Source organism: Phalangium opilio, unplaced genomic scaffold (assembly GCF_054372755.1).
Source record: "Phalangium opilio isolate 3A_F unplaced genomic scaffold, DU_Popi_V2 ptg000038l_1, whole genome shotgun sequence".
NCBI lineage: Eukaryota > Metazoa > Arthropoda > Arachnida > Opiliones > Phalangiidae > Phalangium > Phalangium opilio.
Window position 1 is genome coordinate 561,377 of NW_028324161.1, and position 26,004 is coordinate 587,380.

Genomic DNA, 26,004 nt, shown 5'->3' on the forward strand with positions numbered 1-26,004 from the left:
TACCCGAAAGATAATAGTGGGTAACATCTTGAAAACAAGTTTTAAACAAATGTTACCTAATAGGGAACGTGTAGGTAACTCTCATTTAAAAAGTTCGGTAACTTTCAGTCAACATGGCGAAAAAATTTTAGCTAACGGTTCGGTACGTGTTACGCAGCAGTTTAGCGAACATGACCTTCGAAAAAGTATAGCATAAAATGGGCAACAATTAGGTAACGTTTGAGGAACTATTTGTGACCTAAATTTTTGTAAGGGGTATCACAGATCAGTAGCGAGTGACAAAGTGTCATTTATGTCTGGTGTATCTCGAATCACTAACGAGTGATAAATTATCATTTATATCTAGTGTATCTCGAATCACTAACGAGTGATAAATTATCATTTATATCTAGTGCATCTCAGCAATGGGTGACAAATTATCATTTATGTCTAGTGTATCTCAGATCACTAACGAGTGACAAATTTTCATTTACGTCGGGTGTATCTCAGATCACTAACGAGTGATATCACTTAGATCAGAAGTAACTTCTGCTTAGATCAATAGCGAGTGATACATTATCATTCATCTCAGGTTTATCTCAGATCAATAACAGGTGATATCATTTGTGTCATTTATTCGGCCCTATCTTGGTATGATAGTGCTTCCTTTAATTCGTATTATAATAAAGATTTTGAATAAAAATGAAAGATAAGATCAGAAGTCTTTTTCATTAAGTTTGTTAGCTGAGAAATAAATATATTTTTTTCGTTTTAATTATTATTTAAGCGTAATAACAGATGACCAATTTCGTAGTATGCCTTATTTTACATTTCCCATAATGATAGATAAGCCAGTATCTCGTAATTGAATGAATCGATCATTGTGTCCTCGGATTCTTAAATCAATCGTGGATATCGAAGCAATGTTCAATCATCGTTAAGTGCAGCCACTTGACACCGTCCATATTTTTCGAAAACCGCCCACATGCGGGGTTTCGTTTGAATGGGACGTTTGGATTTTGGGTACAGCCGAATGGGGGAGAACCCTCGTGTGTCACTTATATTAGGTCTATTTCAGATAAACTATTGATATAATATCAACTATTTAAGGTGTATCTCAGGTCTATCGCAAGCCAAAATTTGTCACTTTTATCAGGTGTATCCCAGGTCTGTTGCAAGAGATAATTTGTCACGTACGTCGGGTCAATAACGGGCGATTATTTGTCATTCATGTCGGGTGTCTTTCGGGTCCATGGCAAGTGATTATTTGTCACTCATCTCGGGTGGCTTTTGGGTCAATAACGGGTGATTATTTGTCATCTCAGGTCAATAACGGGTGATTATTTGTCATCTCGGGTCAATAACGGGTGATTATTTGTCATCTCGGGTCAATAACGGGTGATTATTTGTCATCTCGGGTCAATAACGGGTGATTATTTGTCATCTCGGGTCAATAACGGGTGATTATTTGTCATCTCGGGTCAATAACGGGTGATTATTTGTCATCTCGGGTCAATAACGGGTGATTATTTGTCATCACGAGTCAATAACGGGTGGTAATGTGTCACTCATGTCGGGTGTCTTTTGGGTCAATAACGAGTGATTATTTTTCACGCATGTCGGGTGTCTTTCGGGTCAATAACAGGTGATTATTTGTCATCTCGAGTCAATAACGGGTGATAATGTGTCACTCATGTCGGGTGTCTTTCGGGTCAATAACGAGTGATTATTTTTCACTCATGTCGGGTGTCTTTCGGGTCAATAACGGGTGATTATTTGCCATCTCGAGTAAATAACGGGTGATAATGTGTCACTCATGTCGGGCGTCTTTTGGGTCAATAACGGGTGATTATTTGTCACTCATGTCGAGTGGCTTTTGGGTCAATAACGGGTGATTAATTATCTGTCATCTAGGGTCAATAACGGGTGATTAATTATCTGTCATCTAGGGTCAAAAACGGGTGATTAATTATCTGTAATCTCGGGTGATTATTTGTCACGTATGTCGGGTGTCTTTTGGGTCAATAACGGGTGATTATTTGTCACTCATGTCGGGTGGCTTTGGGTCCATAGCGGGTGATTATTTTTCACTCATGTCGGGTGGCTTTTGGGTCAGTAAGGGGTGATTATTTGTCATCTCGAGTAAATAACGGGTGATAATATGTCACTCATGTCGGGTGGCTTTTGGGTCAATAACGGGTGATAATATGTCACTCATGTCGAGTGGCTTTTGGGTCAATAACGGGTGATAATATGTCACTCATGTCGAGTGGCTTTTGGGTCGATAACGGGTGATTATTTGTCACCTCGAGTCGGGTGGCTTTTGGGTCAATAACGGGTGATTAATTATCTGTCATCTAGGGTCAATAACGGGTGATTAATTATCTGTCATCTAGGGTCAATAACGGGTGATTAATTATCTGTCATCTCGGGTCAATAACGGGTGATAATGTGTCACGTATGTCGGGTGTTTTGGGTCAACAATGGGTGATTATTTTTCACTCATGTTGGCTGTCTCTTGGGTCAATAACGGGTGATTATGTGTCACGTATGTCTAGTGAAAAATGAGTGATCAGGTGTCACACAGGTTTATAACGAGTGATAATATGACTCTTATCACAAATGACAATCAAGTGTAAGTCACGTAATTTTTACGTAAACGGTCAACGTGAAATATAAATAAATAGCAGGTCTGTGACATTATGCTTTGTATTATTAGTAGGCCAGTTTATGAACAGCCCCATATTAGCTTAATGTCTATTATTTATCTAATCTCTCGTGTATAAAAAGGCCCCCCTCTCTGTGTAAAAAAAGGCAGTCTATCTCGGACCTCGATCATGTATAAATCATTGTAAAGAAAACCATAGTTTTAAAGTATCAACTCCTGTGTAGTCGTACAAACACACAACATGGTGTCAGAAGTTCGTTAATGTGGTATTTAGTCGCGCGATATCACGGTTAGCTGTAATTCGTTAATCAGTAATCAGTAATCGACTAGATTTGCGGTCTACGTCGACACGGAAAATGCAGAACGCCGCAGCCTTTCAAGTGCAACCGCCTTGCCAATTCAACTTTTCGAATTCCAATGAGTGGTCCCGATGGAGGAGGAGGTTCGAGAGATTCAGATCCGCGTCCGGTCTTAGTTCCAAGACAGGGGAGGAACAAGTCAACGCGTTAATATACATGATGGGCGACAAAGCTGATGACGTATTCTTGTCATTTACGTTTGCCACCGATGCAGAGAAGTCTGACTTCAACGTCGTTATGAATAAATTCGAAGGACATTTCATTCTCCGGAGGAACGTTATCTACGAGCGAGCAACCTTCAACTCACGAGTTCAGCAAGATGGCGAACCGGTAGAAGAGTTTATCACCGCGTGTCGAGCCCAGATTGAGAAATGTGCCTACGGAACTCTCCAAGACGAATTGCTGAGAGACCGAATAGTAGTCGGGGTGCGAGACAAAGCCCTGTCGGAAAAAATGCAATTAGACGGAAACCTTACACTGGAGAAAGCGATCTCAACCGCCCGCCATGCCGAAGAAGTTCGCCGACAACAACAAGAATTAAACGCAGGAAGTTATAAAAACGGAACTCCGGCTGTTGTCGAAAAGCTTGGCTCTCGAAACACCTCTCAGACGAAGGAGCACAGGCGACCAAGAGCAACTCATCCTTCAAGACCAATTCAACGCGACCAAAAGGTTACTTCAGATACCTGCAAGAAATGCGGAATGTTCGAGAAACACAATCGAGAGCGATGCCCAGCATATAGAGCAGTTTGCAGGAAGTGTAAGAAGATTGGCCACTACGAGCGTGTGTGTCAAAGGTCAACCACCAACTACAATCGTGAGGTCACATCGCAAATGATCTGTGCGGATGATGATGACTCAACGCCAATGGATACGTTCTTGGGAAAAGTCAGCAGCGACGAGATACAAGATCGTTGGATGGTAAACATTAGGATTAATGCAAAACAAGTTCAATTCAAGATAGATACCGGCGCGGACGTTTGCGTAATACCAGACTCGCTGTACAAGGCGAAATTTCAAGACTTGGCACTGAATAAATCTGACCGACGTCTGTTTGGACCAGGGAAGACCTTGATTAACTGCAAAGGTTTCATTGAAGCCTACCTGTCAAGTAGAGATACCACCATCCATGACAAGGTCTATGTCATCGACCAATTGCAAGTTCCACTTCTAAGCCTCAGAGCAAGTGAAGACCTGAAAATAGTTCAAAGAATCGATGAGCTGCAACTCACGGAGACGAGTATAAGACCAAAGGACCATTATCCTCAACTATTTACCGGCTTAGGACGAGTCAAACGAAGCTACAAACTGAAGCTGAAACCGAACGCAGTACCGTATGCAGTGACGACTCCACGTCGAGTTGCGATTCCTTTGATGTCACAAGTCGAAGCTGAATTGAAACGAATGGTGGACTTGGGAGTAATCCGGAGAGTCGAGGACCCCACAGACTGGTGCGCTCCCATGGTGGTCGTGAGAAAGGATTCTGGCGAATTAAGGATATGCGTGGATTATACGCAACTGAATAACTACGTACAACGTGAACGGTACCAGATACCGGCTGTAGACCATACGCTTGGACGACTGGCTGGAGCCGAGATCTTCTCAAAACTTGATTGTAATTCCGGTTATTGGCAGATACCGCTACATCCGGACTCCATATTACTAACGACTTTCATGACGCCATTTGGAAGATATTGCTGCAATTGCCTGCCCTTTGGTTTAACATCTGCATCCGAGCACTACCAAAGCCAAATGTCTTCGTATATTGAAGGCGTCAAGAACACAGTTTGTCATCAGGACGACATTCTAGTATGGGGCAAGGACATGGCCGAACATGATGAAAACCTAAAGGAAGTTCTCGAAAGATTGAAAGACCAAGGAGTCACGCTCAATGAAAGGAAATGCCTCTTTGGAGGCAAAAGGATCAAGTTTTTGGGGCACGTAATAGACAATGCCGGGATCAGTCCAGACGAGGAGAAGGTTCGAGCCATAGTCGAGATGAAATCACCATCTGATGTCGCAGAGCTACGTCGTCTATTAGGAATGGTAAATTATCTTGGAAAGTTCATTCCCCGAATGGCCGAGCAGCTTAAACCACTAAGTAGTCTATTGAGCACCAAGAACAGCTGGATTTGGGGCCCAAGTCAAGAAATGGCCTTCAAATACCTCAAGACGACGCTCACAAGCAAGCCTGTTTTGGGTATCTTCGATCCGAGGAAGCCAACAGTAGTATCCGCCGATGCGTCAAGCTATGGGATTGGAGCAATACTTCGACAAGAACAAGCCAATGGAACTTACAAAGTCATTGCCTATGCCTCGAAGACGTTATCCTCGACAGAACAACGCTATGCGCAGATCGAGAAGGAGGCGTATGCATTAACGTGGGCATGCCAGCGATTTGAGGATTTCATAACGGGTATAACAATAAAGCTAGAAACTGATCATCAGCCCCTTGTTTCCATATTGCATTCGAAACAACTGGACGATTTATCTCCGAGACTGCAAAGGCTACGTCTACGCATGATGCGATACTCGTACAAGGTCTCCTACGTGCCTGGAAAATCCTTAGTTGCCGCTGATACATTGTCTAGAGCTCCGTTGATAGACCATGACGACAACGAGCTACAACAAGAAATTTCTGCTCACGTACAGTTAGTAATGATGAACCTACCCACTACAGATTCAAAGCTTGCGGAAATTCTTCATAAACAACAGGAAGATGCTACATGCAGAACATTGCAACGTTACCTCGAACATGGATGGCCCGAGAAAAAACGCGTACACAGTAGTTGTAATGACTACTTCAGCTACAGGCATGAAATCACCATCCAAGACGGAGTCATCATGAAAGGCAGCAGACTGCTCATTCCAAGTTCCATGCGTCCAGAAATAATGGATCGAATTCATCAAGGCCACATGGGAATCGTCAAATGTCGAGAAAGAGCCAAACAATCCGTCTGGTGGCCTGGAATTTCACGGGAAATCGAAGATAAGGTGAAAAGATGCGAACGATGTCTCAAAGAATCAGTCAACTTTCATGAGCCCTTAAAGCCAACAAGCTTACCCGAACGACCATGGCAAGCAGTTGCCATAGATATGCTACATCATGGGGGAAAATGGTACCTGGTCATGATGGACTACTACTCAAAATATCTGGAATTGGCTCGAATGAAAGATCAAACTACAAAAACTGTCATCGAGATCATCGAAGATATATTTGCACGACACGGAATTCCAGAGGTGGTCCGCAGCGATAATGGCACTAATTTATCAGCGACAAGAACCTTGGAATTCATCGCATTCTCCAAGAAATATGGATTTCGATCTATCACGAGCAGCCCAAGATATCCTCAAAGTAATGGGTTCGCAGAAGCAGCAGTAAAGACAGCGAAATCCATTTTAAAGAAATCTGACAACATCCCTTTGGCACTCTTGGCGTACCGATCTACACCGACGTCCAATGGTTTCAGTCCAGCACAAATGCTCATGAGTCGCCATCTCCGAACAACGCTCCCATTACCGTCAAACATGCTTGTCCCGACGATCTTATCAGCAGAACGTATCAAAGAAACATCACTAACGCAGAAACAAACTCAGAAACGAAGTCACCAACGCCATAGAGTCAGAGAGCTACACGAATTAGATCTTGGGAAAAGGGTATGGATAACCGATTTACGCAAAGAAGGAACCGTTGTCGAGAAAGCAGAGGAGCCCCGATCATATATAATCGAGACGTCTAAAGGAAGGATTCGAAGAAACCGGTTCCATCTAGTTCCCCTACCGGACAGTCATCAAAATCACGGAATCAAGTCTTTCACTCCGGAATCAAGTATTGGCCCAGAGGACGTCATAGATCCACCAAACATCATTGATCGAGAGGAACCTGTCTCTGAGCCAGCCCACGACAATCATCCATACAATGCTGAAAACATTCAAGATACCGACAGAGAGAACTTGCGAGCTGAGTCCAATACCACGAGGTCACCGGAAAGTACGAATAAGAGAAAGACAAGAAGCAAATTGCCAAAAGACGACAAAGGGACAGTAACACGATCCGGAAGAATCTCAAAGCCATCGACTAAGTTAAATTTATAAAACGCATTCTTATTTGTATAAAAAAAGGGGATGTGACATTATGCTTTGTATTATTAGTAGGCCAGTTTATGAACAGCCCCATATTAGCTTAATGTCTATTATTTATCTAATCTCTCGTGTATAAAAAGGCCCCCCTCTCTGTGTAAAAAAGGCAGTCTATCTCGGACCTCGATCATGTATAAATCATTGTAAAGAAAACCATAGTTTTAAAGTATCAACTCCTGTGTAGTCGTACAAACACACAACAAGGTCTATATTGGACTAATTTTAGGCAATACTTGGAGGCCTATTTTTGGGTAAGGGAAATGTTCGTGAACATACCCTCCATAGGATTAACATTACACTAAACTTTGGAGGCTCATAACTCTGGTTCTACTAGAGATACGGGGATTTCCTTTGATTATGTAATAGAGTAGTGGCACCCCATGTTATTTTCCCATAAAGCTTAATACAGTCAAAGGCAGAGGGCTGCCATTACTCTATAGCCCTATTTGCCCCCCCCCTCCTCCGTTAACATTTGCATCATAGGATACTCCATATAGGGGAAAAACCTGGAAATCTCAGGGAAATTTGTTTTCCAAAAGTTGTATGAACCCTGCTATTTGTACTATTCAAGGGTTTAGGATTGATTATCCCCCAAAAGCTTGGATTGCAATGGTTCGGAATATTTACACTTGTCATAAAAGAAAGGCAAAGGATTATGTCACAAATGGCAGTGACCCTTTGCTTCTTCATTAAGAGTTTAAGACCACTTGTGACCGTACAAATAATTACTTTTATATTAATCCCAATGTAAAATTCCTTTTAAACAAAGCAGAGTCCTGCCCGATCGGGTCGGGCCGAGCCGGGCTTTCCACTTTCGAAAATTGTATCGGGCCGGGCCGGGCCGGGCTTTTAAAATTTTGGAAATTAACGGGCCGGGCCGGGCTTTTGTTCATTTCTGAAAATTCGGGCCGGGCCGAACTTGATTCTCATTTAATCCAAAGTTCAAATGAAAGATAATTAAATGAGTATAAGCTTCTAAGAACAAATGTAAAGAACAATTATCAAAAGAAGTGAATAATACACGACGCAAAGCAAATATGAATTCAAATCATTGATTTTATGTAAAAAAATATAAAAATTACAACTGAACAACGTGTAACGGGCCGGGCCGGGCCGGGCCTGTTCAATTCATACAATGTGTCAGGCCGGGCCGGGCTTGGTTAATGCATGTAACGGGCCGGGCCGATAAACCAACTATGTACTCGGGCTCGGGCCGGGTTTCGGGCTTATTCAAAATGCAAAAACCGGGCCGGGCTTGGGTTGGGCCTGAGAAACTCCGCCCGTGCAGGTCTCTGAAACAAAGGAATAATGAAGTAGAAAAACAATTCAGTTCATTTTAATTGATTAAAGGAAAAGTAACCTGACATTATACCAAGAAGCGATATCTAGTTTACTAGGGAGAAGGTATAAATTTGCCACATTTCCAGCTTTGTCTCCGGTCCAAACGTATAGTAGGTCTGGAGTTAATCCCCGCCGCCTCTGAATTACAACCAGCATTTCATTGGTTCTTGAAAACTCACGTCAGCGCGACGCGAATGACGAAAATTACGTATTTTCCGACTGAGGAGAGGCAGCGAAATAGCCTGGTGCCTCCTTTTACGTCCCCCCTTGTATTTTAAAAAGGAGGGACTGTTACTATGGCGCGCGAATACTTATGCATCTTATACCTTCTCCCTAGTAAACTAGATATCGCTTCTTGATTATACCTTAAAAGAATGGGCTTTTTCTAAGTATAAAAGGAATAATTTTATAAAAAATAAATGATCTCTTTGATACAAAATAATTAGCATTTAAATAGTCTTGTAAGTAATCAAGGACTACTGCAATATCCGCCATTGGTTTAGTGGCGTCTGCTAGCCAGAACCTCTTAACCCTAACTTACGGTTAGGTCTATCAGCCTGTTAGAATTCAACCAATCCCGTAGTAGTAAGTGGTTCAGTTTAGCAGACGCCAATAAACCAATGGGAGTAACGGGATTGGTTGAATTCTTACCAGCTGAGAGAGGTAAGGGGGTTCGATTTAGCAGACGCCACTAAACCAATGGCGGCGCAGTAGTCCTCGTTTTTAAGCCTATTTAAATGCTAATTATTTTGTAATAAGAGATAATTTATACGTCGTTTACCAGGCAAATTCCAAGGGGGCTGCCATTGCGTCTTAGTAGTTTTTGCTACCGCCATCTAGCGTCGAAGTAAAGCGTAAAATTCGGTAATTTTGTCTCTTTAAACGTCGGTGTTTAAAGCCATCTAGCGTTCAAAAGCAGGAAGTTCAAAACCATCGTCTGAAATCCTTTGGCTCGGTGAATCCGATGATTTGAACATATTTTTTAATTCTCATTGGTAATTAATTAGTATGTTTTGAAAAATAAAAGTGGCAAGTTGGGGTAGAACATGTTCCGTTCTTGGCTGTAAAAGTAGTGATAGGGATTGAAGGGAGTGGAGATCGCGGGTTTGCAAACTTCATTCGGGACCTGACAAAGGGTTAACTCTGTGTCATAAAGATTGTTGTCCGCGGCCATTTTTAAAATACGGAATAAAATCAAAGTACAGAATTCGCTCACTAGATGGCGCTTACCAAAAACTACTAACATTTAAGAAGTGGGAGGTAACCTCGTACATCGCGTATTTTTGATGATATTCTTCTTTGAGGTATAATAATGTTATGTTATCTGAACTTTTCTTTTCAGTCTAGAAATTATGACTCATGTTCATCATGAATTAAACTTATTTAATTATGTGATGTTTAGGGTTCGAGAAAAGGCAGTGATACGTCGCTTCTGAAACATAATCTTCGAAACGAGGAACTCGAACAGGACAACTTGACTTTGAGTAAAGAAATTGAATCGACAAAGACTGAAATCTGGAGAACCAAACGAGAGTTTGAGAAAGTGTGAACAGTTCACGAGTTACAATCTACTTGATTGATTTCTGAGAAAGCATTTTTATTTCTAATCGTACTTAGGCTCTTGAAATGGTTGAGAAGCAGGAAGAGGAGCGGAGTATCTTGCGTGACGAGATTGAGAAGTTGCAAGAACAACTGGAAGAAAGCAAAGAGATGATAAAGAATGTTGAAGTATCGAAAGAAGAAAGCTGCAAAATGAAAGAGAAAGAGCTCTTGGCAAAGATAAAAGTTAAAAACGCAGAGATTCATCAACTTCTAAATGATATAAAGGTATCTTTTTGGTATCTGTCTATAATTTTTTCTTTTGAATTTTGTTTTGGAGTTCCCCTTTATCAGAAGTAGGATAAGGGACTAGAAGTATTGAGCTAACCAAATTCTTCACTCGGCGAAAGTGAATATTCTTGATAACACACCAACGGTTTGCCCTCTGGTAGCGGTTTCTGAATTTTCCCTCCAAAACGTGAGACGCTCGCGGGTGGTAGACGGCCGAACTAGATTCAAGCACCCGCGTCCGTGTTCCGCGGCTTTGGATTGAGGGGAAGGGGGTAGGAAATGTTTTTGAAACTCGACCAATTTTTTTCTCTCTAGTGTAGGCGCGATGGAAGCGGCATAAAATCCTCAAATTTGTTCACTAGTGCCAGGATCTACTACCAATGCTAGAGCTCTGTACTTCTAGTCCCTTATCCTACTTCTGCCTTTATTCGTATAAATACTCATGTAAGGCCACTTGATATCATTCATTTCGGATGTCAACATTTTTTTACCAAATGGAGCACAAAAAGAAAGTCTTTGATACTTGCAAGTCGCTTGTTTTGAAAAATATATATTTTAAAATCTGCAGTCTCAATGACTTTTTGGCGATATCTTGAAAAGAACGACACTGTTATAATATTAACAATTGCTAATCGTGAAGTACAGCTCGTTTCCACCAGATTGCGGGGAAGTTTTGACGTGGCATTCGGTTTTTTCCTAGTAGCAACGACCATACACAGTCTACAGGCATGGAGGATTCCTACCATTAACACAAGGAGACCAAGCGACTTAGAGTGTAAAATCGTCTGCTATTTTACGCTCTAAGTTGCCTGGTCCCCTTGTGCAAATGGTATGAATCCTCCTTGCGTGTAAACTATGTATTAGCTAGCTAAAGATCTATTGCACCAGGAGGCGACGCTGTTTTGACGTGGAACATATCACGCTTTTATATTAACTGCCAGTCGTGAACCACGGGTATTTTCGCCGTGTGCTCTATTAAACAAACGCCAGTAGCGAGTTGCATATTTTTTCCGCCAGAAGGCGACACCGTTATGACGTCGCACGTTGCACGCTTTCATAGCAATCGAAGGACGCGAATTACAAACCTTTATTTTCCCACAAGAAGGCGACACTGGTTTGATGTCCCTCGTGGTACAGTGAGGATGAGGTACGCCCTATTGAAAAGCTTCAGACCTTTTCCCCCAGAAGGCGACACTGTTATGACGTTCTGTTCGTCTTTTCAAGCTCTTGTTACCAATATGGCAAAGCGCGCGGCACGTCTTATTAGTTTATATGGGTCTATATGTTTCAAAAGTTTTGTCTTCATTTTGTAAATTGGTTTTCCCCTTAAGGACTTGCATTGTTTATTAATTGAATCATAAGTTTATAAGATTTGTTCCATAAATATGACACTACCTATACTTGGTAATGTTAGAGACTTACTGAGAGCTGGTTCGAGAACGATAAGCGAGAGTTGAGTACACTCGGTTTTGCAGTTCATGTTACTGTTAAGCCTTTGACAGCGCCTCACCAGGGGTCGCTTTACGAGAATCTATGGCGTTTCACCTACGTCACTTCACCACAAGCTCTCAGTAACCAGTAACAAACTTATGGAACATTCGCATCACATGAACTTATGATTGAATTTCAAACATCTTACAGACTCTGGAAAGTGAGAACTCTGAACTTAGGTTACAAAAAAGTCAACTACATGAGAAACTAATTGAAGCGGTAGATCAAATGGAGAAAACCACCGACGAGTACATAAAACTGAAAGTTAGTTCCGCCAATTGAATTTTCATATGCTGGATTAGTAACGCCCATTTTCGTTCCATTTTTTTCATGTACATTTTAGGAAGCTTATGATGAAAGCGAATCTCAATTAAAACTCTTAATGGAACAGAAAATGCTCCTTGCCAGTGAGGTAATAATTTATTTACTAATTAATTTCATACAAATCAGTGTTAAGTCATTTCAAATCTTAGATTGAAGACTTAAAAAGTCAACTTTCTCAAAAAGGAGAAGTTGATGATGAAATTATGGAGACTGTCAGTCGCAGAGTGCAAGAATGGAAGGTAAACTCAATTTATGTAATATTTAGTAGGGATGAACCGGTACCGATACCATATCGGTTTCGGCACCGATACTCGGGGTTTCCCGATAGTATAGGATCGGTTGGTTTAATATGATACTAAACCGATACTCGTTTAAAATGCGCGTTAGATGGCGCTACATGACATTTTTTGGTCTTTCAGTAACGTATTGATGGTGATAATATCTCATTTCTATGAATTCCAATCGTGATGATTTCTCATTTATTCAAGAAGTACATATATGCTATAAAACTGTTGATAAAAATAAAAATTAATATTTGATATCACCATATTTTGAAATGACAAAAAACAAAGTTAGTTTTGCATATATTTTCCAAGTTTTGAATTAGTTTCACTTTTTGCTTTCAATACTTCAATGATAAATCACTAACAATTAATAGAAGTATAAGGATGAAAGGGCCTCTCAGCATGTACTAGTTAAAAAAGACAAGCCTTCATATTATTTTCAAAGTACTTCTAAACACTGTACTTAGTAGTATAACTAGCTGTTACCCGCGGCGTCGCTCACGTTTAATTAGCACTTCCATCAAAAGGATATAAAGAATGGGTGGATTTTGCTGATGACTAATATTTAGTAGCACCCTAAGAGCGAAGGCGCTCGGCGTTGCCCGTCAGCCCCTAGGGACATTTTTTTATTATTTTTCACGCGGACATTATTCTATAAAGAAGGGTTTTTAAGTTTTTGGCCGCCATTTAACAAGATGGCAACAAATCGAACCCGAAAGACCATTCAGCCCGTCTATAGGTTAAAGGGAACCAGTGCACTAAATATTTTTGAAATCTTTTGAAACGCGCGGACTTTGTTGCACAGAGAATATTTTTTACATTTCTGGGCGCCATTTTTTAAGATGGCGGCGGATTGGAAAAATCTTTCTTAGTACGCGCCTACAACTTATGAGTAACGTTCCTGCAAATTTTCAGCCTTCTAGGGCAAGCGGTTTGGGCTGGGCGTTGATTATCAGTCAGTCAGGACTTTGATTTATATAGATATAGATTCATGAAATTACTCTATAATTATTTCCTAGTATTTTTAATACATATGTAAATGGCACTGTACGACTAAAAATATCGGTATCGGTTGTCGGGTTTTGGATCATTGTGAGTAAATATCGGTATCGGTTCATGTTTGCACTGGTATCGATCGGTATCGGTTCATGTTTGCACTGGTATTGATCGGTATCGGTTCATGTTTGCACTGGTATTGATCGGTATCGGTTCATGTTTGCACTGGTATTGATCGGTATCGGTTCATGTTTGCACTGGTATCGATCGGTATCGGTTCATGTTTGCACCAGTATCGATCGGTATCGGTTCATGTTTGCACCAGTATCGATCGGTATCGAGGTAGTTAGTAAAATGGGAAGGAAATAGGATGAATTGGCGTAAGCGATGTCCGCGACATCTATGGGGTACAGTAGATCACGTACGGCTTCTAGCTTTCTATTGGTTAGTAATCTCACCTGCTCTACTTCTCCTCGTTTAGTCCCGTTGAACGTTACATCACTTATTTAAAGCAAAGCACGGGTCCAGCGGATCCCCTACAAGTTGACTTTCCTTACGAACTCCAGTTTTGGCTTTGGCGAAGGGAGGAGACGTTTGTGGGCGGGATTTATAAGTGCACTTATAAATCCCACTAGCCTTTGCCAAGCCAAAACTGGAGTACAGGGGGAAAAGTCGCCTTGTAGGGGACCCGTTGGACCAGCGCTTTGCTTTATTTAACCAGTTAATAACTGAGAATACCTCCTACCCATAATGCATGATAAACAACGCAAATAACTGTTATGGAATTCAAAAAATTAGTTTTTTAATTGTATAGACCTAAAGTTCTGAAATAAAAACCTAAAGGAATCCTGGGATCCAATGGCAGTTTTCCTCAAGTCAATGCCGACCCTACCAAAATCGCTAGCGCATAATATGACACCAATAACCTCGCGCTTATCAACTTAGTATGCGCGTTACGGGACCTTCAAAGCAAGTTGCCCTGAGCCTCGAAACCTTTTCGGAAGGGCCTCTCAGGGAAAGGGGGTCTTATTCAAAAGGAATGAAGGTACAATTTAAGACCATTATACAGAGATGAACTGAAATGATAATGGTATCGTCTGTTGTCGCCCCTAGCGGGAGAGTCCCGAAACTTTTCGACTCTTAGATCATGTCATTTGTTGAGAAGGAAAAAATCTAACAACTTAGTCTAAAATATAGCCAGAAGAATTAATAGTTCCGCCATCTATTGCAGTTTGAGAGAAAAAATCTATCTGACAAGGAGTTCCACTCTAAAATATAGTCAGAAGAGTTGAGTTTCGCTATCTATGATCGTTTGAGAGGAAAAAAATCTATCTAAGGATTAGTGCCCAACTATGGTTATGGCTATGGTTTGAGTCGAAAAAGTTTCAATATTGGTCGCGGCGTGGCGCTAAGGGGGCGCTTCCCTAAAAAAACCACGCGCCGTATTTCCATTCCAGTCCATCGGCGTTTAATGGTATTAGGCACAATCAATTTTCTTGGATGAGCCATTCTAAAAAAATTATTTTTGGTATTACTGAAATGGCTCTCATGGAAATAATTTTCCATGAAAGCTGATTGATTAGCAAGTCCTCTGTTGTTAAAAAACATGTTGCTGAGCACAGTTTTGTTCAAGACTGTTAGCACATTTAGGCATTATAATAATTCTTATCCTTTATTATCCTTTGCAGACTGTACTAATGAACAAAGAAGAAGAAATTTTAAGGCAGCAACAGTTAATTTCGAAACTTCAGTCGGAATTCAATCTTGGTAGTATGAATGTTTCAGAATCACAGGCATTGAAAAAGGTATGCTTTTATTACCACGCATGTATTTAAAATTTATCCTTAACTGCCTACAATATTCAGGTTGTCGAAGATCGTGAGGCGCAGATCGAAGTTTTGAAAGAGCAATTGCAATTGGCTACTCGAGATCTGGAAGAAAATAGCAAACTCCTGGAAGAGTTAAGGCTTAACAAGAATGAAGAATCGGCGCCGCTTAGTCCCGGAAGCCGACTCGGCGCCATGATCCAAAGTCAAAATGAAATACGGGAGAAAAATCTGGCATTGGAGAAATTAAGGAATAAACTCAAAGTTGTTGAAGAGGAATGGAAAATGAAGGATCAAGAACTCAGTGATACCTTAGGCAGGATGAGGCTATACGAAATGGTACAGTCAACCATTTATACAGGGTCTTATGAAAAGTGTTTTAGGAAAAAAGTACAGTGGATTCTATGGGCGATTTTGGGTCAAAAATATTGGGTCACATTTTGCCTTAAGGGCCAACGTTTACAATTCAAAACATGGCAATTGCATTAAATTAGTATTGTCTTTCATTTTCATACTTAAATTTAAGGTTTTTTATCCTTAATACAACTCTGATCATGACTTGTGGCAAAAAGTCATAGAACATTTTCGACTCAAATCAGCCATCTCAGACCACTTAAAGGAAAGCGCGGCTCCATGATCACCCCTAGCATGCTGGCTAATCTTCTGGACACGAATTTTACCTTGCCAAAGGCAGGAACCAATCAGACCTAATGCACTAGTTCCCATTGGTTCCTGCCTTTGGCTTAACTAGCCTTTAGCAAGCTTAGCCACTGTGTAGCAGAGAAGCCATCTATAAGGGGCATCAACGGAACCGCGCTTTGTTTTAACCCATGGACAGGCAAATCCATGTTAAGCCCGCATTAGCATAGGCAATGAGTAGCACTCGCCCTCACGCGTCTACTGACCGCAATTTATCGCCAAGTGTCCCGTAAAGAAAAATTCGTCTGTAATGGTTCGGGATATTTTTTAGCCAAGGCTTAGTGTTAAACAGACTTCATAAACAATACCCGAGTAATATTTACAAAAACTAACTTGATAGATCGTTTATGAATCTTTAATGAGAGAGAAAGGCTAAAATAAAAAATGAAATTCAACTCACTTTTACAATTTAGTCAGATTTTCTCCCCGTATTGGTGACTGGAGACCTCTACTCCTCAAAAAACAAAATGTAGCGAATTTTTCTAGGGTTTGGTGAAAAACTTCCAACATCCGCCGCCACAGCGCTAGTGACAGGCGTTGCTCTAAGCAAACCTAGCTCCACATTCAGTTGCCTGTCCATGGGTTAGATGGTCCGAGCATCCATAGAACCCTCTGTATGCAGTCCTACCTGCCTTGTTGGAACGTATTTTATATTAGGTTAACAATCTCGATAGTTGAAACTGATAATTGCTTTGATTATGTTATATACATTTTATAGGGGGAATACGGTTTGTCGGAAGCAGTTATGGAAATTAAGGAGTGCAAAAAACAGATCAGAATAAGGAATAAGTATGAAATTTCAAATTTTGTTAAATTCCTGTTGAACGCTAAAGCCACTTGTATACCTATTATTTTTAAGTATGTTTCACTTATATGCACGTGATGATATTAATTTCTCTTTGAATGTGCATTTGACACATCGCATATGTACGCGGATTTATTACTCCCTATTCATTCTATTGTTATTTTTTTGAGCCCAATTGCAGCGCCATCTATATTATTTCAAAATAGAAACAGGGTGATGACATCATAATGGTGTCGCCTTGTAGCATATTAACTTAAAGGGAATGCGAATTCACAATTTCATATCATATTTGACCACGAAACTTTCAAGTCTCTACTTTCAAAATATCAAGTTTTTAATATCATTGAACCAAAGTTTCCATTTTTAAAATCCATTGAAAAATCACGAAAACTCAGTTTCGATATATCAATAATTTAGTCTTGTCGAGCTTGTTCGCCCGTTTGATGACATCACTATGACGTCAGGAAAAAAAAGCGCTGGAATCCAAAACGCGTCTCGAGCTTCAGGCCAGTCTAAACTCTGGGTCTGATAGCAGTGAGAGTGGCACCATCTCACGTGAAAAATTTATCTGTGACGTCGGACTACGGGAAACGTTTTAGCCTTTCATAAATTGAGGATTTCAAATAATTTCATCTGAAGCCTTTTCAAATGCATATTGCCAAATAATAATTAGAAATCGGAGAATTAAAAGCTTGATATTTTTGAATTCAGAGAAATTAATCCTATCTTTTGTTATATAAATCAGAGGTTTTTCAAACGAAGTTTCTCATTCCCTTGAAATCCTTGTTTGAACTACCAATTTATTAAACCACTTAACCGCACACCCTGTTATGACTTTTCTAGACATATAGGGGTATCTGCTAATGTGGTGCGCGTTTTGGGTTCAAAGAGTGCATGTCCAGAGGCGGTTATAGGTCAATCCCCTTGTATGTCTCGAAACTGAGGGTTACCTACCCCCTTTATTACATCGAAAAGGATTATTACTGATCTGTTGCATTTCTAAATTCGATTAAGCCTATTTTGTAATACTTCAATAGAGCTATCTCAGTTGTGACGTCAGCGCCCAGGTAAAACGTCACGGCCTTAGCTTTGGCAGTTGGCGGCCATATTTGGTACCGCTTTTATTCAATGGGCAAATAGCATGGGTGACGTCACACTAAGGTTTCTGAGATAGCTCTATAGTTATGGTTATGGTATTATCGTATATTAGGTTGACTTAAATATTATGTTAATAATTTTACAGACAGATTGAAGAACTTACTCAACAAATTAACGATTCGGATTTTAAGTTGGGTGAAGTAGTCGAAGAAAATGTTCACTTGAGAGAAAAATTAAATATCAGTCCGAGGAAATATGACTCCAAGAGTTTTAGGAAGTCCGGTTCTCAGAAAGTACAAACAGTTGCTCAGACACTGCAGGAAAAGGTAAATTTTATCAAAAGCTGCAACTGGTACCTTACCAAATAAGGCCGTAAATTGCCTATTTACGTCATACCGTATACAATGGTAATTTAACAAAAAGTTTCAAAATTTTGGCGCTCAGACTCAAAACTCTTCTGAGTAGAACCAGGGATAAATTTAATTTTAGAAGTAGGAATGGAGAACAGAGTAATGTGGGCGCGCGTCAAAGTCCCCCCCCCCTTTCCACGGGACGAGAAGGGGTATGAAAGAAGAGGCGGGACATAGCGACAGAGGTAAATAGAAATTACTTATTTTTCGCCGTCACCGTCAGCAACGTCATTAAAATTTAAGTTGAAGTGAGCCAATAAGATGATTTTAAACTTTTCGTTTCGTGTTGGAGGGAGGGGCTCTATACTGGGCTATGAGTCGGAAGAAAGTAAATAGTAACCGTTCTCCATTCCTACTTCTAAGATTAAATACATCCCTGGTAAAACTAAGTGTACTAAATGCCAGATACTATTAAAACTCCCCTATTTTTATAGTTTTCCCTCAATTTCCCACTAGATGGCGCTGTTCAAAGCACCTAAACTAAGCATAAATTGATCACAATTCAACGTGGTTTAATAGACTACATACACGTGAAAATAAAAAATAAATTACGAACAGAATTGAAATTTTATTTTCCCCAAAATTTTAATTGCTAATTTACCTGTTGAAAAACTTAGAGATTATAGGTTTGATCTCAGACTAATAACCCCTGGATATGAAAGGCAGGCAAAACCGGGCGTATTCCAATAGTATCGCCATGTGGCGCCCTCAGACGGCAAAACGTAGAACTTTGTCACCCCATGCAGACGACGCAGTATGAATTGTACGGTTGTACCGGCAAGTCCTGGTAAATGTAAACGGTTTTTTTTGTGTCTTCGATATTAAGTTAAAGACATTAAATATTTTCAAAAAATGCCTAGCAAACGCTGTTCTTACGCAAGTTGTCATTTGATTTATCAAATTTATAGTTTAATCTAATTTTTACATAAATAAAAAACTAAAAACCTACCTAATATAGTGACCAAAGCCTCCGGACCAGGTACCGGGATGAGAAGAGAAAAAGAAACGGGAACCGCGGATAAAAAGTAGCCGAGGCTTAAAAAGCATGGAGTAGCACGCGTTTACTGAGTCTGTTTGGGGTAACTTTTTTGACCATGGATAAAGTATGCGCGTGAGGAAATTTGTTTTCACTCTACAGGATAGGCAACTCCCTATCTCGGGCGACAGCTTATTCTGTATATACTCTGTTACAGTATCGGTTGTCAGCACGCGCAAAGCTAGGTCTCTATGTAACGTAGCTTTGTACGTGCTGTCAAGAGACGATAAACTTCAGGATCTTCAGGATTTAAAATATCCGCGAGTTTTTAGCTCGAGTGCACGGACCTCTAGGCCTTAGTTTCAAATATGTGTAGTAGGCTGCAGGCAATTTCACACGTATTTGAAACTAAGGCCCAGAGGTCCGTGTACTCAGCTAAAAAACTCGCGGATATTTTAAATCCTGAAGTTTATCGTCTCTTGACAGCACGTACAAAGCTACGTTACATAGAGAAATAGGTTTGCACGTCCTGACAACCGATGTTGTAACAGAGTATATACAGAATAAGCTGTCGTTCGAGATAGGGAGTTGCCTATCCTATAGCGTGAAAACAAATTTCCGCACGCGCATTCTTTATCCATGTTTTGACTATAGGGGCGCTAGAGATGCCGATGCCCTTTTCAAGTGTGCCTCCCTATTTCCTTTCATATCCAGGGGTTATTAATCTTAGGTTTGATAAAGTTCCTCAAGTTTGGGTGCAAAACGTCTAGCCTAGTTATGAAGGTCATATTCTACACCTGTAACATTTTAGCGCTTTATGAATAATTCCTAACTAAGCATTAATTCAATTGTTATAATGAAATTGATAGGGATCTTTAGAGTTTACATTGTCAGGAAACTCTTCTCTATTTCCGCTCCCTTAAACCACTCGGACAACACCGTGTAGTTTATCCAGTGTCAAATAAGTTAAATAACATAAGCTTTTGTTTGTTAAGGTTGATGCGCTAGAAGGAGAGAATGTTGATCTTCGAACCGAACTTCACAAAATGAAACGCAATTCAGCCAAAAGGTAATTTGATTACTTTGTTCATGGGGGAATTATTTTTTAAATTTTTAAGTACATCTTGATATATTTTTTTGATAGAAGTTTAACTGTATCTGAAGACACCAACAAAATTAAAAAATCTAAGAGTCAAGAAGTGTCCAATAATAACAATGAAATTGAAGCTTCTTATGATGTAAGTTTGGCTTATTTCATATTCTACAGGGCCGGTAGGCCCTTGTAGATATGACATGACACCCTTCCGTAATGTTAAAGGAAAAGTCACAGTTTTTAGGGTTAGCGTCCCATAGAAAAAGCATTAAAAAATTTTCAGTTTTTTAAGGCAATTGTGGCAGGCCATACGGAAAAACTATAGCGAAGTTAGTTTTCGGAATACTTCTAAATTAACAAGCATTTATTAAATGGGAAACTTACGTGTTTCGATTTTTAATTAATGAATTCTAATTTTTGTAATTTAACTAATTAAGATAGTACGTCAAAAAATTACTTTTGGGTCAGAAGTCAGCCTAACCTTATAGCACGCTTAAACCTAATTCTACATTTCGTTCTCGTTGACAACTAGAAGGGCCTAGGTTTGTGGGTGCTAACAAGTTACGTTGACATATTTCAAATGTTGGCTTTCTTGCTGATTTTCCTAATTTCTTAGCAGTGGACGCTAACAAATTACTTTGGTATTTCAACCGAGCTTGAGCACCTTTATATGTATTTTCTAATTAACTGTAGCACCCTTAATAAGAAATAGGTCGTTATCAGGTCGAATTTTCGTCTAGAAAAGTAATTCAGTTAAATAATTACAGTTAACAGAGGTTTTTATATCATTTAAAGTAAGTTTTTGAACGTTCTTTACGGCCAAGGCTTAAGTTGTATAGACTAATAGCACCCCATGTTATTTCCCCATAGAGCTTAATACAGTCGAAGGCAGAGGGCTGCCATTACCCTATTTTAGTTACTCTTTAAAGATTATTAAAAAGACTGATTTCCAGCTCTCATTTGTTTTGGAATCCTGTGTATAGTCTGCTCAATTTTATGCTAAAAACATAGCCTAACCGGGTTAACACTAGGCTTTTTATGCTGTATTTACCGTGTGCGCTTCCAATAAATGGCATACCTATTCAAATTATTAACGTGTTGAAATAAAGATAATGCTTTTCACCCTGTGAAAAGATCGAAAACTTCAAAATACTACTGGTAAGATGACAAAAAGTTTAATATGTTTTCCCTACTGCAGAGTCGTGATGTTTACGTTAGCGCAGCTTAACTATTTGTTACCAACAGTGTATTTTGTTAATTCATAAATATAAGTAACAGTGGTGCTGATTAATCCAGGAGGTCAGTGTCGTTATGTAATTTAATTAGTCAAATAATTTCAACGTTTACATCAGCGCAGATTTTTCCAACGTAACCACGTCAGCAACGGAGGGTTACGTTGTTGGCTATCTCCACAGTTCACATTTATTTGTCTAAATTGCTATGAATTGTTTAGGTATTTAATTTAATTACTGTTATTGAAGCCAAAGTTGCTAAACTATAGAATCACATCATTCATTAACATATGTTATAGATGATTTTTATGTTACCGCAAATTTAGCACGTGGTATGATAAAAGTTTAACACATTGTGGTGGCAAGAATGAAAAACTCTTCTAAACTTTACAATTAAGGTGATTTGAAACTCATTTTATAAGCTAAATCAACACTGCCAAACCTCAATCCTTCATTAATTTCAACTTAATTATGTATAATTAACGTTAATTTAAACATGAAATATACATATTTGGATGAGAACTCGAGTAACTTTGAAATAAAATACTTAATTAAGATTAAAACTGCACAAGCTGTTAGTATAGCCCCATGTTTTCTATCTCATTATACTTAGTTAATTTAAATTATCTTTAAAGTACATTAATAGGCGCGAAATTCGAAAGTTTAAGGTAAAATAAGAGTCAAAACCCACTAAAAATTGCAATTAAGGTTAAGTATATATTGAAAGTCATTTATAATCTAAATGTACACTGCCGAAATACAATCTTACGTTAATTTTAAATCAATTAAATATAATTAACGTGAAATTAAACTAAAAATATTCATTTTTGGATAAAAAGCTCAAATAACTTTTAAATAAACTGTTTAATTAAGATTAAAACTACCCAAGCCGTTGGTAAATCCCAATGTTTTCTATTTCACACTTCAGTTAATTTCACCTATGTTTAAAGTACATTAATTGGCGCGAAATTCAAAAGTTTAGGGTAAAATAATGACTGTGGCAAAAATGTTAAACTGCACAAAATGTTCCAATTAGGGTAAAAAAATTCCAATAAATTATACTTTTAAGCTTAATCGACTCTCCCGAACTGCGCTCAAATTAAGATTAAAACAACACAAGTTTTTCGCACAGCCACAGATGTTTCCTATTTCACTTTCGAATTAAATTAATTCATCATTAAAATACATCAAAAGCGCTTACATATTTTAGAGTAATTGCAATTAAAGTTAATATTTCATTGAAACTTGTATTATAAACTAAATCCACACTAGATAAACCGTTAAATTAAACTTAATCAAGTATAATTAATGTGAAATTAACCCAAAACACGAATGTTTTTGGTAAATTCATGGATACCTTATAATTTAACTAACAAATTATAATTAAAACTACACTTATCTTTCACTCAGCCTCCATTTTCCTGTTTAATTCTTACACTTAAAAAATTTAAAATCATTTTTCCCATATTGAAAAGAGAGCCATTGAAAAGGCGCGAAATTTAAAAGCGTTTTGGGGAGGAGGGGGCGGGGGTACAGTTTGTGTGCCTTTTTAACAGGAGTATTGTTACAATTGTAACACTACAGACCTTGTATTTCTAATGGAACCGGCAATACCGCAACGCTGAGCCGAAAAACCAGGATGGTAATTGTTTGGACCTATCGGGTGAGGACATTGGAGCACCAAAAACATACTGCGGTGTCACTTGTTGAACGTTAAAGCAACCTTCATCACTTTAAATCTCATGACCTGCTCAATCTGGCAATCTTTGAAAACTCAACTTTGAGGTACTTCCGGTCCCTTTTGATATACAGGGTCTTCAGTGTAGGAGCTAAGTAGTAGAATTACAGTAGTTAGTCTCGTTTCCTAGCGAAATGCCAACCTGTTCTAACCAGGACAAATTGGACAGGATGTTTATTTTGGGTGAAGGTCGCAGTAACGTTCAACTAAAGGCAGTGCTTTATGCCGAACGGTTTCCACACCGACAACATCCGGTGCGAAGCACCTTTTCCGACATTGGCGAGCACCTTCGTGATTTCGGTAGTGCAAGATCATGAACGTAGAAGAGACTGTATAGTCTGTAATGAGGATATAGATTTTGACATCGTAGCACGTTTTGAAGCCAATTCATGCTAATAGTAGAGCGGTGGAACAAGAAGTTGCACTAAGCCATTCTACTGTTTGTGCCAGTTTACAAGGGCATCATTACTGGCATTATCATACCCCCTACATCAAGCCTTAACGGACGAGGATTTCCCAAGACGGCAATACCATTAGCCTTACCATGCGTCATGAGTTTACTGCTTGCAAATGTATTGCAAGACATGGACAGTCGTCTGGAAGATTGCCTAAACCACAATGGTAGAAACGTTGAATATTTACGTTGAGGTGTTTACCAAACAGTTAAGAGGTTGCAATTTGAGGCCCACGTTCTAAGACTAATCGTAGGACAGTGCTTTAAAATATTTTGTTGCATTCTCCAGTATTCTTTTTGTACCTTGTCACTCGTTGTCACTTGCATACAATAAAACATGAATTCTAAACATTTATTTACACCCTGTATAATTTAGTATGACATCACCCGTTGGCAGTATTGGGGGTTGTACATAAAGGAAGCTGTTGGTCTGATCTCGACACCACTGTATACGTATACAGCGTACGAAACAAATATTTTTCTTCCATATTTCAAATACCGTCGTTTTTAAGCTTCTTTCATAAATAAAGTGCAACATTATATGCTTATCGAAATCAATGTTATTGGATATAAGTTAAATGTAATTAACGATACTGAAGTACTTCTTTAAGGAATTAGAAATAGATCAACCCCAAATGTATGACGGTAAAGCAAACATAATTATTCAAAATTTAATTACATTAAGACTGAAGTAACAGATATTATAAAAAAACGTCTTGGTTTGGACCAAGGCCGAAAAAACAAACGATATGTGTGAGGTTTATCAATTGGCTGAAGTTTCAGATATTGCAATTTTTTTAGTTATTTTTATCCATTTAATCCTTAATCAATATTAAATTCAATCAACTGATTTTACTGTTAATCGATCTATTCCCTCTAAATTAATTGAAAAAATTACATATCTACGCTTTTTCAAGAACAATTACATTTTCCGAAAACATTTCATCATGAAATTAATTATTTTGAAGGGATTTCGTGTAAGCACTTGACGGACATAGTTTTAATTGTTGCTGGCTTGACAAATTTTCAAGTTTGCATCAAAAAAAAAAAAAACTTAAATCGGTAAGTTGCTAAGAAGACTGATGTTAAAAAAAATATGATAATTTAAATTTATTTTGTTCAGACTAGTTAATAAACGAATGCCGTATACTTAAGACAAAGCAACATCGTTTATCCTGTGTGGTTTTTGTTAGTAAGTAGCTATCTGTAGCACTGGAAAAATATGATATCGGTATAAATATAACCAAAGATATAGGTAAAGATTACATAAAAAGAAATACGTTTCAGTACCAATGGCTTTTGTATTCATTTCCATTCATTACCAGTTAAACGAAGAAGGTCACACTTAACTTAACCCTCCCCCAAAAAGTATAAATTACGAAGAGGGAAATTGCAGTGCAACCTTTCTTTCACAGTCGCGACATTAGAAATGTAGCATTTCGATATACGAAATTAAATGTATGAATTCGTGCAACACCCTGGTTTGGCATCCACTATTAAATATTTACATCTTCCTTTCGAATTATGTCAAAGTTCGCTTGGTCTTTTTAGACACAGTATTTCAAATACTCAATATTAAATCCCTCAACACATAGGGTGGTGGCTTGTAATTCCGAACGCTTCTAATTCCGAACAGTTTTTTTAAATTGATTTTTCTTTTACTTGCGAGGCTTTAGACCGTGAAAAATAGGCTTAAATTATGCCTTGATTCATTGTCTATCCGAAAAACATCATTTCAAATCCATATCTAAAAGTCAGGGAACGATGTGACACGAAATAAAAATGTACCTAATTTGCGAATTTAATTTAATGTCAATTAAAGGGAATGCCGACCCTGATGCCTCCGAAAATAAGGTTTCATTTTCTTCAGATAAATCAGAGGCAAATAAACTCAATTTCAGCCAAAACGTCAAGTTTTCCCCCACAAAATAAGCATTCGTAACGAAATTTTGGCTCAAAATTAAATTAATAAAAGAATATTTATAAAAACCTTTGCGAGCAGCTAATTCCGACCACTCGAAACAACACTCCATTAATCATAAATTATCGACAGTAAAATTAAATTTAACGCTATTAAACGACATGGTTTAACAGATTAGTTATCCTCGATAATACGGCGATACGTTTTCCCGGGCTTTTCAAGCAGACAACTTTAGTTTAACCCGGCTAGCGTAAAGTCCCTGTTTCCTTCCCTCCCCGCCGCGGCGCCGTCACTCGTACTCGTACACTATTCCGCGATAAAAAAAAATAACGGTTCAATC

General features: G+C 38.9%; 1 protein-coding gene and 1 long non-coding RNA gene across 5 annotated transcripts in view; both read left to right on the forward strand.

Moving 5' to 3' along the window:
• LOC149681546 (uncharacterized) overlaps window positions 1-26,004 on the forward strand; it is a 53,519-nt gene that overhangs the window by 5,326 nt on the left and 22,189 nt on the right. Inside the window, exons 5-15 of the mRNA XM_089834239.1 lie at window positions 9,890-10,030; window positions 10,105-10,314; window positions 11,959-12,072; window positions 12,152-12,220; window positions 12,282-12,371; window positions 15,101-15,217; window positions 15,278-15,577; window positions 16,656-16,726; window positions 17,986-18,166; window positions 20,222-20,295; window positions 20,371-20,464. Coding sequence (XP_089690365.1) covers window positions 9,890-10,030; window positions 10,105-10,314; window positions 11,959-12,072; window positions 12,152-12,220; window positions 12,282-12,371; window positions 15,101-15,217; window positions 15,278-15,577; window positions 16,656-16,726; window positions 17,986-18,166; window positions 20,222-20,295; window positions 20,371-20,464 — 1,461 coding nt within the window. The remainder of the gene's footprint in view (window positions 1-9,889; window positions 10,031-10,104; window positions 10,315-11,958; window positions 12,073-12,151; window positions 12,221-12,281; window positions 12,372-15,100; window positions 15,218-15,277; window positions 15,578-16,655; window positions 16,727-17,985; window positions 18,167-20,221; window positions 20,296-20,370; window positions 20,465-26,004) is intronic.
• Window positions 20,791-24,098, forward strand: LOC149681547 (uncharacterized). 4 transcript variants are annotated; one of them, XR_016365444.1, is made up of 3 exons: window positions 20,791-21,477; window positions 21,543-21,618; window positions 21,677-24,098. It is a non-coding gene; the product is annotated as an uncharacterized LOC149681547 (long non-coding RNA). The 4 variants fall into 4 exon arrangements; XR_016365443.1 differs by having other exon boundaries at window positions 21,565-21,618; XR_016365442.1 differs by having other exon boundaries at window positions 20,791-21,113; window positions 21,190-21,618.